The sequence below is a fragment of the Aegilops tauschii genome, chromosome 2, assembly GCF_002575655.3.
Source record: "Aegilops tauschii subsp. strangulata cultivar AL8/78 chromosome 2, Aet v6.0, whole genome shotgun sequence".
Taxonomy (NCBI): domain Eukaryota; kingdom Viridiplantae; phylum Streptophyta; class Magnoliopsida; order Poales; family Poaceae; genus Aegilops; species Aegilops tauschii.
Window position 1 is genome coordinate 339,857,235 of NC_053036.3, and position 13,426 is coordinate 339,870,660.

Genomic DNA, 13,426 nt, shown 5'->3' on the forward strand with positions numbered 1-13,426 from the left:
TTGATATTTGAGAAAATTCAAATATGAAAACGGTGAAATCCCCATCTCTCTCCGTGGGTCCTTGAGTTGCTTAGAACTTCGAGGATCGCAAAGCAAAATGCAAGAAAATATGATATGCATATGATGACCTATGTATAACATTCCAAATTGGAAATTTGGGATGTTACAGTTACTTGCCCGAGATTCGATCGTTGGTATCTTCATACCTAGTTCAATCTCATTACTGGCAAGTCTCTTTACTCGTTTCACAATACATCATCTTGCAACTAACTCCTTAGTCACTTTGCTTACAAGGCTTCTTGTGATGTGTATTACCGAGAGGGCCCAGAGATACCTCTCCGATACACTGAGTGACAAATCCTAATCTCGATCTATGCCAACTCAAAAAACACCTTCGGATATACCTGTAGAGCATCTTTATGATCACCCAGTTCTATTGTGACGTTTGATAGCATACAAGGTATTCCTCCGGTATCCGGGAGTTGCATAATCTCATAGTCGAAGGAATATGTATTTGACATTAAGAAAGCAATAGCAATAAACTGAACGATCAAATGCTAAGCTAACAGATGGGTCTTGTCCATCACATCATTCTCCTAATGATGTGATCCCGTTATCAAGTGACAACACATGTTTATGGCTAGGAAACCTTAACCATCATTGATCAACGAGCTAGTCAAGTTGAGGCTCACTAGGGACACGATATTTGTTTATGCATCCACACATGTATTTAAGTTTTCGATCAATACAATTCTAGCATGAATAATAAACCTTTATCATGAATAAGGAAATATAAAATAACAACTTTATTATTGCCTCTAGGTCCTATTTCCTTCAGTCTCCCACTTGCAGTAGAGTCAATAATCTAGATTACATTGTAATGAATCTAACACCCATGGAGTCTTGGTGTTGATCATGTTTTGCTCGCGAAAGAGGCTTAGTCAATGGGTCTGCTACATTCGGATTCGTATGTATTTTTCAAACTTCTATGTCTCCATCCTTGACCTTTTAACGAATGGAGTTGAAGCGTCTCTTGATGTGTTTGGTTCTCTTGTGAAAACTGGATTCCTTTGCTAAGGCAATTGCTCTAGTGTTGTCACAAAAGATTTTCATTGGACCCGATGCACTGGTATTACACCCAGATCGGATATGAACTCCTTCATCCAGACTCCTTCATGTGCTGCTTCCGAAGCAGCTATGTACTCCGCTTCACACGTAGATCCCACCACGACGCTCTGCTTGGAACTGCACCAATTGACAGCTCCACCATTCAATATAAATATGTATCAGGTTTGTGACTTAGAGTCATCCGGATCAGTGTCGAAGCTAGCATCGACGTAACCATTTACGACGAGCTCTTCGTCACCTCCATAAACGAGAAACATATCCTTGGTCCTTTTCAGGTACTTCGGGATGTTCTTGACTGTTGTCCAGTGATCCACTCCTGGATTACTTTGGTACCTCCCTGCCAAACTTATGGCAAGGCACACATCAGGTCTGGTACACAGCATAGCATACCATGATAGAACCTATGGCTGAGGCATAGGGAACGACTTTCATTCTCTCTATCTTCTGCAGTGGTCAAGCTTTGAGTCTGACTCAATTTCACACCTTGTAACACAGGCAAGAACCCTTTCTTTGACAGAAGGCGAAGGAGGTGGAGGATACCGGCTTCAAGCTGTGGTACACGGGGATGGCTGCAAACAAAAATGGCGTAGGCATCTTGATCATCAAGAGTCTCAAGTATGGAGTAGTAGACGTTAAGAAACGTGGGGACCGGATTATCCTGGTCAAGCTGGTAGATGAGGACTTGGTTCTCAATGTTATCAGCGCGTATGCCCCGCAAGTAGGCCACAATGAGAACACCAAGAGGGAGTTTTGGGAAGGCCTGGAAGACATGGTTAGGAGTGTACCGATTGGTGAGAAGCTCTTCATAGGAGGAGACCTCAATGGCCACATGGGTACATCTAACACAGGTTTCGAAGGGGCGCATGTGGGCTTTGGTATGGCATCAGGAATCAAGAAGGAGAAGATGTCTTAAGCTTTGCTCTAGCCTACAACATGATTGTAGCTAACACCCTCTTTGGAAAGAGAGAAACACATCTGGTGACTTTTAGTAGTGGCCAGCACTCTAGCCAGATTGATTTCATCCTCTCGAGAAGAGAAGATAAGCGTGCGTGCCTAGACTATAAGGTGATACCTGGAGAGAGTGTTGTACCCTAGCATAAGCTGGTAGTTGCTGACTTCCGCTTTCGGATTCATGTCCAGCGGGATAAGCATGCGAAGAAGCTCAAGGCAGAGGTAGCTCAGACGTTCAAGGAGAGGGTCATTAAGGAGGGCCCTTGGGAGGAAGGAGGGGATGCGGACAATGTGTGGATGAAGATGGCGACTTGCATTCATAAGGTGGCCTCGAAGGAGTTTGGAGTGTCCAGGGGAAGGAGAAGCAAAGATAAGGATACCTGGTGGTGGAATAATGATGTACAGAAGGTGATTAACGAGAAGAAAGATTGCTTCAGATGCCTATACCTGGATAGGAGTCCAGACAACGTAGAGAAGCACAAGATGGCGAAGAAGGCCGCAAAGTGAGCTGTTGGTGAAGCAAGGGGCCGGGCATATGAGGACCTCTACCAATGGTTAGGCACGAAGGAAGGCGAAAGGGACATCTATAAGATGGCCAAGATCCAAGAGAGGAAGACAAGGGATATTGTCCAAGTCAAATGCATCAAGGATGGAGCAGGCCAACTCTTGGTGAAGGACGAGGAGATTAAGCATAGATGGCGGGAGTACTTTGACAATCTGTTCAATGGGGAGAATGAGAGTTCTACTGTTGAACTGGACAACTCCTTTGATGAGACCAGCATGCGTTTTATGCGGCGAATCCAGGAGTCTGAGGTCAAGGAGGCTTTTAAAAAGGATGAAAGGAGGCAAGGCGATGGGCCCTGATTGTATCCCCATTGAGGTGTTGAAAGGTCTCGGGGACATAGCGATAGTATGGCTAACCAAGCTTTTCAACCTCATTTTTCGGGCAAACAAGATTCCAGAAGAATGGAGACGGAGTATATTAGTATCAATCTTCAAGAACAAGGGGGATGTTCAGAGTTGTACTAATTACAGTGGAACTAAGCTGATGAGCCATACAATGAAGCTATGGGAGAGAGTCATTGAGCACCGCTTAAGAAGAATGACAAGCGTGACCAAAAATCAGTTTGGTTTCATGCCTGGGAGGTCGACCATGGAAGCCATTTTCTTGGTACGACAACTTATGGAGAGATATAGGGAGCAAAAGAAGGACTTGCATATGGTGTTCATTGACTTGGAGAAGGCCTATGAGAAGATATCGCGGAATGTCATGTGGTGGGCCTTGGAGAAACACAAAGTCCTAGCAAAGTACATTACACTCATCAAGGACATGTACGATAATGTTGTGACAAGTGTTCAAACAAGTGATGTCGACACTCATGACTTCCCAATTAAAATATGACTCCATCAGGGGCCAGCTTTCACTGGTGCGCGTTGGTCCTAAACAAACGGTTTTTTACCCCTTTCCACGACGGCATTTGGAACCGTCGCCAAGTGAGTGTGGGCGATGGGGGGTCCTTCCCACACGACCTAGAAACTGTTGGGGATATGCCCTCCTGGCACACACGCTCGGCAAAATGAGGTCATGTGCGACTGGCGAGCACTCAAATATAGAAATACATACAGTAGTGCTCAAAAAAATACAATTATACAGGCAAAATCATTTCTGGTCGTAAGTACATCCCACACAGTCAGTCACCACTAAACGTTTTCGTTCGTATATACATCCCACACAGTCACTACAAGGAAAACATTTGCGCAAGGTGGCGTAACGCAAACAGTTTTAAAGAGAATGTCGTGTGTGATTGTTCATTGATCCAACATGGTTTATTCCTAGAAACTGTGTGCGTTGCCTTAGGTCATCGCCCACGGTGTTTTCTCATTAACCGTTTGCAATAGGAAAACCCAATTAGCAAGCTAATTGGCCTATTATTAAGAATCCATTTACTAATCTAATTGACATTCATATTAAGCACATAATATATTCCATTTCCATATTAAGGAAGCAGGATTTCATAATTGAAATACATCGGAGTACAACATGATATAGCTTCAGCACTTAGCTACCCCATTACACAACTGCACCAGCAGCAAGTTTCACATGCAACATCTAGAACCTTTCAAAATTAGCATCATAGACAGTACATAGAGAGATGCATCTCATCTGGAAAACTGCTGAAGCGGAAGGCGAATATTGAGCCTTCATTCATGTTGAAGGTCTTTGCAACTTTAGGCCAGTGCCTGTGGATGATTGACCGTCCATCCTTCGACCTCTTCAGGAACACTTCAATATTGAACCGTGGGTGTTGTATGAAAACTTTCCTCGCCTCCTGACCACAGAGGTGGTTTGAGAGGTAATCATCAGTGAACCCTGAAAACAATGATGTGCATAAATAACTTCTCTATATTGGAAACGGGGCAAAGGAATAAAAAAAGGCAAGGTATAATAGTTAGTACCATCTTGTAAACCTCAGTGCTTCCCATTGTTTCCCTGCAACACATATAAGGTAGTTAGTCATCAGATTAAGTAAGGGTTCGCATGCTATCAGTAAAATATGTTGATGAAAAATAAGCACATTGCAAATTCATCAGATTAATTCAAGCCACATGGAAAACCCATTTATCCAAACCAAGCATGATTAAGAACTAGGAAATATAGCACTTGTATATGTTTCTCATGTATTAAGTGCAGCCAAATTCGATTTATTCCTCACATGGTATACAATAAGAGAATGCAGCCACAACAATTGAACATCACATTGCAGAATTGAACCAAGCAGTTAACTAAACACCACAACAAATGAACCAAACATTAACTGAGCACCACATTGCACAATATAACATACTCCTAATAGAAGATCGGACATTTAACTAAACCAAGCATGCTTAACAACATGGAAATATAGCAATTGTATTTGTTTCTCATGTATTTAGTACAGCCAAATTTGATTTATTCCTCACATAGTATACAATAAGAGAATGCAGCCACAACAATTGAACATCGCATTACAGAATTGAACCAAGCAGTTAACTAAACACCACAATAAATGAACCAAACATTAACTGAGCACCACATTGCACAATATAACATACTCCTAATAGAAGATTAGGCAGTTAACCAAACCAAGCATGCTTAACAACTTGGAAATATAGCAATTATATTTGTTTCTCATGTATTTAGTACAGCCAAATTCGATTTATTCCTCACATGGTATACAATAACAGAATGCAGCCACAACAATTGAACATCGCATTGCAGAATTGAACCAAGCAGTTAACTAAACACCACAACAAGTGAACCAAGCCACAACAAATGAACCAAGCAGTTAACTAAACACCAATTGAACAATATAACATACTCCTAATAGAAGACCAGACAGTTAACCAAACCAAGCATGCTTAACAACTTGGAAATATTGCACCCTGAAGAATTGAACATCACGTTTGCAGAATTGAAGTTGGTTGAACACCACATTGCACGACATATAGAACATATACACTATAGCAGAAGATTGCATGGTGAAAGTAGATAGCACAATTCACTAGAATTTGTTAAGGAAAGGCAGTAGCTAGCAAACTAAACATGGGTCCTTATAGTGAGCTAATAAGACAAGCTACTCCCCATTGTCGGAGATATCGATGACGATTGGCTCCTTGGACATGGAAGAGGGCGAGGCCTCCGCATTGTGGGTGCCCTCGTTGTAGTGGTGAGTTGCCTGAGCCGCTCCGGGCAACAACCTACTGGCTCTCGAGATGAGTTAAGCACGTGCACGCTGAGAAAACACCTCGTAGTCTTCGTCCAAGGCACCGACGGTGGCCTCGAGAAAATGCCATGAATTGTCGTTTAAACCAGCCAACCGTGCCGCGGCGTCCGCGCGCGAGGCATCAACGGTGGCCTCGATGGCGAGGTGCTCCTCCAAGATCTGGGGATCGGCACGAATGGCAGCCATCACGACCTCATCCGCGTGTGCGGCCGCGATTTACTTCTCCGCTGCCAAATGCTCCTTGAGGTCCTGGCTATACTGCGTGCACCATGGCTTAGGCCGGCCCTTATTTGGTGGAGGGGTCGGTGATTTGGGTGGAAGGTGTCGTGCTCGCGCCGGCGGTCGGGGCATGTGGGATGTGGAAGGAGGAGGAGGATGTGGGTCGGGTGTGGATTACCTGCCCGGATAGGCGAGGCCGAGCAGTGTGAAGGAGGGTCGCCGGCGAGGAGGCGGAGGCGCTGCAAGCAAGGAGTGAAAGTTTCAACTTGGAAAGGAAGGTGGAAAGGGGGAAAATGTGGCTTTTGGTAAGGGGGAGGGGGCGGGAAGGTAGATATTTCCGCGAAAGCCGAAAATTTGGAATCGCTTCAGCCAAAAAACTGGCGCGCAAAGTGTCATCAGACACGGTCCCTTATTCAGACACGGTCCAAAGATATTTTGTGCTGCATCTCACACGGTTGGTTATAATAAACTGTATGGGATCTACTTGATTTTTCGTCTTGATTTGAATTGCATAATGGGGTCACAGCGGCCATGGACGGTGTTTGAATTGCGAGACCTTTTATCAGCAGTGATCATAAAAGAATTGGAATTATTCAGGGTTCGTTTGGACATTTTTATGCATTAAGTGAGTTTTCAATGCATTTATGTGCATAATTCAAATTTGAACTACATGCACATGCTCCAGTGCATATAAATTGGTTGAAAAATCAAATCTTTGTCCTTGGGTGCATGCTTAGGTCCCATGCAAGAAATGGGAATGAATGTCAAACACCCTGCCACCATTACTCGGCCACAAACATTGAGATGCCTGGTTTTTAAATTCTAGTAAATCCAAAACTCGTCTGAAATTCATGAAACTTGGCATGCTATCATGGAGCGGCATCAACATGGCGTGGTAAAGTTTTTGTCCCATTTGGGGTAGGTTTGGGTATATGCTTCTCACAAACCAGAGCTTCTCACAACAAGCATTATGGTTTCGGTAGGGAACGCCCCAACTTTGGGGACGAAACGATATCCATTGCCTCTAATTGCTTTCAATTTTTTTTCTTGTGTCAACATAGAACAACAGGAGTGTTGTGTTATTTTTTGTGATTTTTCGGGGTTCGTTTGGACATTTTTATGCATTAAGTGAGTTTTCAATGCATTTATGTGCATAATTCAAATTTGAACTAAATGCACATGCTCTAGTGCATATAAATTGGTTGAAAAAACAAATCTTTTGTCCTTGGGTGCATGCTTAGGTCCCATGCAAGAAATGGGAATGAATGTCAAGCACCCTGCCACCATCATGCGGCCGCAAACATTGAGATACCTGGTTTTAGATTCTAGTAAATCCAAAACTCGTCTGAAATTCATGAAACTTGGCATGCAATCATGGAGCGGCATCAACATGGCATGGTAAAGTTTTTGTCCCATTTGGGGCAGGTTTGGGTATATGCTTCTCAGAAACCAGAGCTTCTCACAACAAGCATGATGATTTCGGTAGGGAACGCCCCAACTTTGGGGGCGAAACGATATCCATTGCCTCTTATTGATTTTAAATTTTTTTCTCGTGTCAACATAGAATAATAGGAGTGTTGTGCTATTTTTTGTGATTTTTCGGGGTTCATTTGGACATTTTTATGCATTAAGTGAGTTTTCAATGCATTCATGTGCATAATTCAAATTTGAACCACATGCACATGCTCCAGTGCATATAAATTGGTTGAAAAATCAAATCTTTTGTCCTTGGGTGCATGCTTAGGTCCCATGCAAGAAATGGGAATGAATGTCAAGCACCATGCCACCGTCACTCGGCCGCAAACATTGAGATACCTGGTTTTTAAATTCTAGTAAATCCAAAACTCGTCTGAAATTCATGAAACTTGGCATGCTATCATGGAGCGGCATCAACATGGCGTGGTAAAGTTTTTGTCCCATTTGGGGCAGGTTTGGGGATATGCTTCTCACAAACCATAGCTTCTCACCACAAGCATGATGGTTTCGGTAGGGAACGCCCCAATTTTGGGGGCGAAACGATATCCATTGCCTCTTATTGCTTTCAATTTTTTTTCTCGTGTCAACATAGAACAACAGGAGTGTTGTGTTATTTTTGTGATTTTTCGGTGTTTGTTTGGACATTTTTATGCATTAAGTGAGTTTTCAATGCATCTATGTGCATGATTCAAATTTGAACTACATGCACATGCTCCGATGCATATAAATTGGTTGAAAAATCAAATCTTTTGTCCTTGGGTGCATGCTTAGGTCCCATGCAAGAAATTGGAATGAATGTCAAGCACCGTGCCACCGTCACTTGGCTGCAAACATTGAGATACCTGGTTTTTAAATTTTAGTAAATCGAAAACTCGTCTGAAATTCATGAAACTTGGCATGCTATCATGGAGCGGCATCAATATGGTGTGGTAAAGTTTTTGTCCCATTTGGGGCAGGTTTGGGTATATGCTTCTCACAAACCAGAGCTTCTCACAAACCAGAGCTTCTCACAACAAGCATGATGGTTTCGGTAGGGAACGCCCCAACTTTGGGGGCGAAACAATATCCATTGCCTCTTATTACTTTCAATTTTCTTCTCGTGTCAACATATAACAACAGGAATGTTGTGCTATTTTTTGTGATTTTTCGGGGTTCGTTTGGACATTTTTATGCATTAAGTGAGTTTTCAATGCATTTATGTGCATGATTCAAATTTGAACTACATGCACATGCTCCGGTGCATATAAATTGGTTGAAAAATCAAATCTTTTGTCCTTGGGTGCATGCTTAGGTCCCATGCAAGAAATGGGAATGAATGTCATGCACCGTGCCACCGTCACTCGGCTGCAAACATTGAGATACCTGGTTTTTAAATTCTAGTAAATCGAAAACTCGTCTGAAATTCATGAAACTTGGCATGCTATCATGGAGCGGCATCAACATGGTGTGGTAAAGGTTTTGTCCCATTTGGGGCAGGTTTGGATATATGCTTCTTACAAACCATAGCTTCTCACCACAAGCATGATGGTTTCGGTAGGGAACGCCCCAATTTTGGGGGCGAAACGATATCCATTGCCTCTTATTGCTTTCAATTTTTTTTCTCGTGTCAACATAGAACAACAAGAGTGTTGTGTTATTTTTTGTGATTTTTCGGTGTTTGTTTGGACATTTTTATGCATTAAGTGAGTTTTCAATGCATCTATGTGCATGATTCAAATTTGAACTACATGCACATGCTCCGATGCATATAAATTGGTTGAAAAATCAAATCTTTTGTCCTTGGGTGCATGCTTAGGTCCCATGCAACAAATTGGAATGAATGTCAAGCACCGTGCCACCGTCACTCGGCTGCAAACATTGAGATACCTGGTTTTAAAATTTTAGTAAATCGAAAACTCGTCTGAAATTCATGAAACTTGGCATGCTATCATGGAGCGGCATCAACATGGTGTGGTAAAGTTTTTGTCCCATTTGGGGCAAGTTTGGATATATGCCTCTTACAAACCAGAGCTTCTCACAACAAGTATGATGGTTTCGGTAGGGAACGCCCCAACTTTGGGGGCGAAACAATATCCATTGCCTCTTATTACTTTCAATTTTCTTCTCGTGTCAACATATAACAACAGGAGTGTTGTGCTATTTTTTGTGATTTTTCGGGGTTCGTTTGGACATTTTTATGCATTAAGTGAGTTTTCAATGCATTTATGTGCATGATTCAAATTTGAACTACATGCACATGCTCCGGTGCATATAAATTGGTTGAAAAATCAAATCTTTTGTCCTTGGGTGCATGCTTAGGTCCCATGCAAGAAATGGGAATGAATGTCAAGCACCGTGCCACCGTCACTCGGCTGCAAACATTGAGATACCTGGTTTTTAAATTCTAGTAAATCCAAAACTCGTCTGAAATTCATGAAACTTGGCATGCTATCATGGAGCGGCATCAACATGGTGTGGTAAAGTTTTTGTCCCATTTGGGGCAGGTTTGGATATATGCTTCTTACAAACCAGAGCTTCTCACAACAAGCATGATGGTTTCGGTAGGGAACGCCCCAACTTTGGGGGCGAAACGATATCCATTGCCTCTTATTACTTTCAATTTTTTTTCTTGTGTCAACATATAACAACAGGAGTGTTGTGCTATTTTTTGTGATTTTTCGGGATTCGTTTGGACATTTTTATGCATTAAGTGAGTTTTCAATGCATTTATGTGCATAATTCAAATTTGAACTACATGCACATGCTCCGGTGCATATAAATTGGTTGAAAAATCAAATCTTTGGTCCTTGGGTGCATGCTTAGGTCCCATGCAAGAAATGGGAATGAATGTCAAGCACCGTGCCACCGTCACTCGGCCACAAACATTGAGATACATGGTTTTTAAATTCTAGTAAATCCAAAACTCGTTTGAAATTCAAGAAACTTGGCATGCTATCATGGAGCGGCATCAACATGCCATGGTAAAGTTTTTGTCCCATTTGGGGTAGGTTTGGGTATATGCTTCTCACAACAAGCATGATGGTTTCGGTAGGGAACGCCCCAACTTTGGGGGCGAAACGATATCCATTGCCTCTTATTGCTTTCAATTTTTTTCTCGTGTCAACATAGAACAACAGGAGTGTTGTGTTATTTTTGTGATTTTTCGGGGTTCGTTTGGACATTTTTATGCATTAAGTGAGTTTTCAATGCATTTATGTGCATAATTCAAATTTGAACTACATGCACATGCTCCAATGCATATAAATTGGTTGAAAAATCAAATCTTTGTCCTTGGGTGCATGCTTAGGTCCCATGCAAGAAATGGGAATGAATGTCAAACACCCTACCACCGTCACTCGGCCGCAAACATTGAGATACCTGATTTTTAAATTCTAGTAAATCCAAAACTCGTCTGAAATTCATGAAACTTGGGATGCTATCATGGAGGGGCATCAACATGCCATGGTAAAGTTTTTGTCCCATTTGGGGCAGGTTTGGGTATATGCTTCTAACAAACTAGAGGTTCTCACAACAAGCATGGTAGTTTCAGATAGAACACCCGTATGCAAAGTGAGAGCAGAATTTGTGCATCTCTTGAAGACAAACGGTTCTTTTGGATGACCCGTGTGAATTACTAGCGGGGCGGCGCAGTACTATTTGATTTGACAGCGGGCGGCGCAGTTCCCGATACGGCTTTAATGCAGATGAGGGAGAGGGTAGCGGTTCACAAAATGTTGAACGGCCAATGATGCATCCTCCTTCAATTAGCATCGTGTGAATGCATGGGGGAAGTAATGGGAGGACCTGGAAAAGAGGCAGCACGATGTGAATGCAACGCAGTTTGCACTCATATAAAGGTGCCCCTCCATTCCAATGCATCTACCGCATCGTACGCACCTAAGCATTTGCCTAGGCACCTACACTAATAAGCGCAAAAGTGCCCACTCCAGACCCATGGTGGCGATGCGCGCGAGCAGCCAGCGGCTGTGCCAGATGGTCCACGACGCCGGCCTGCGCCATGGCACTATGGATCGTCTCCATACGGTGTTGGCGACCGGCTAGTGGATGGCCGCCGTCGACGCCAGCTACGACTCTCAGTTGGACCAGATGATCATTCGCACCACCAACAGGTTCACCGTTGTCAAGAAGCTCGCGGACGACATCACCGTACTCCTCCAGCCCGCGCGTCCAGGCTCCTCATTGCCTGCCACCCTAATAGGCCTCCATGGTCGGAACCTCTTTGAAGCACTGGTGGCCCCGCGACTGCTCGTCGACGCCACGAAGAATGTCCACCTGGAGGTCGCGCTCGCCGCGAGGCGCCTCGCCCTGCAAGAAACCGTCGACCTACACATCCATGTGTACGAGCTAATCGTGTACATAGGTATCTACAAGGCCAGTGAGGACGCTATGACGTTGGCCTTCTTCAGCCGGCTGGAAGCCTTGGATGCCTTAGCTGAGAAGCACCTTGACCTCGCCACACAAGCTGCCTCTCCTTAGCCGTCGGTCGGTGGCCCGGCCGGCGCACTGAGTTGAGGAGGAGGAGGTTGTACGTTGATGGATGCATCTTTCTTCTTGCCTCCTGTAACCACCACTGCGATCGCATCATCCTGGCCTTAATTCTTATTTTGCTATTGCATTCTCTTTCCAATCAATACAGACATGTGCGATCCCTTTGCTCAATACAGACATGTCCATTCCAGTCTTATTTTGATTGGCTTGAATGAAGGTCTATCCCACCGTTAGGCGCCGCAGCGTGCTGTGCTCGCCGTTAGGCGCCGCTCTGCTCGTGTCCGTTGGCGCGCTCTGCTCGTGTCCGTTGGCGCGCTCTGCTCGTGACCGTTGGCGCGTTCTGCTCGTGTCCGTCGGCGCGTGTAACGCCCCGGATTTGATGCGCCAGGTATCTTCCAGTTATTCGTCGTTGTTGCCATGTCATTTGCTTGCGTGTTGCATTTTGCCATGTCATCATATGCATTGCATCCTCATATTTTCAAAACTTGCATCCGGTCCTTTCCCGCGTTGTCCGTTTCGCGATCCGACACTCCCACACGCGCCCGTCGCCCCTCTCAGACCTTGTTTCGTGAGCGGGAGAAAAACGTTTTCGGAATGGGCCGAGATTTTCCGAGTGGCCTTGGTATATCACCAGTAGACCGCCCGTCAAATTTCGTTCCATTTGGAGGTCGTTTGATGCCCCAACGGTTAACCGCGTAGCCCAAAAACCCCTTCTCTTTGCAGCCCAGCACCTCTTCACACAGCCCACCTAGCCAATCCAACTCCCCTCCATGCTCTCCGTCGTTCGATCACGATCGTGTGGGCGAAAACCACACCTCATTTGGATACTCCTAGCTCCCTCTACCTATATATTTGCCTCCCCCTCCTTATTTTTCGCGGTACAAACCCTAGACCAAACCTCCCTCTCGCCACCGGACGCGTCCTCCCGCCGCCCAGCAACGTCGCCACTGGAGCCCCACCGGACCCCGCCTCCTCCGTCGCCCAGGTCGCGCCGCCCGTCGCCTTGCTCTTCCTTCTTCCCTCATCTCCTCCCTCACAGCTCTCTCTCTCTCTCTCCTTGCCGTGAACAGGAGCGCCGCCGCCGCCCGGAGAAGCTCGCGCCGGCCTCCCTGCTCCTCCAGCCACGCCGTGCCCAGATCCGGCCGGATCCGGAGGCCCCACGGCCGGATCCGCCCTCGTCGCAACTCCGGCGACCTCCTCATCCTCGTCTCCGGCGTGTTCGCCGACGTTGACCCCGCGCCGGGACCCCTCCGTCCCGATCTGACCTCGTCCCCAGATCCAAACGCCCCGCCGTCCCGCTCTGCTCCGTCCTGGGATCTCCCCGTCCAACTTCGCGCGAGGTGAAATATGGGCAAGTCCCTAAATTGGTGCATTCTGGTGCCCACTTTGACATGCCATAA

At 45.0% G+C, this 13,426-nt stretch overlaps 1 protein-coding gene across 1 annotated transcript; it reads left to right on the top strand.

Annotated features, from left to right (window-relative positions):
* Positions 1-1,693: 1,693 nt before the first annotated feature.
* On the top strand, positions 1,694-2,041 carry LOC141041002 (uncharacterized). The gene has a single exon (XM_073507112.1). It carries the CDS (start codon positions 1,694-1,696, stop codon positions 2,039-2,041), a length of 348 nt encoding a protein of 115 aa, XP_073363213.1.
* Positions 2,042-13,426: the final 11,385 nt, after the last annotated feature.

Coding starts and splice junctions, on each gene's coding strand:
- LOC141041002 (XM_073507112.1), top strand. CDS start 1,694: ATGGCTGCAAACAAAAATGGCGTAGGCATCTTGATCATCAAGAGTCTC.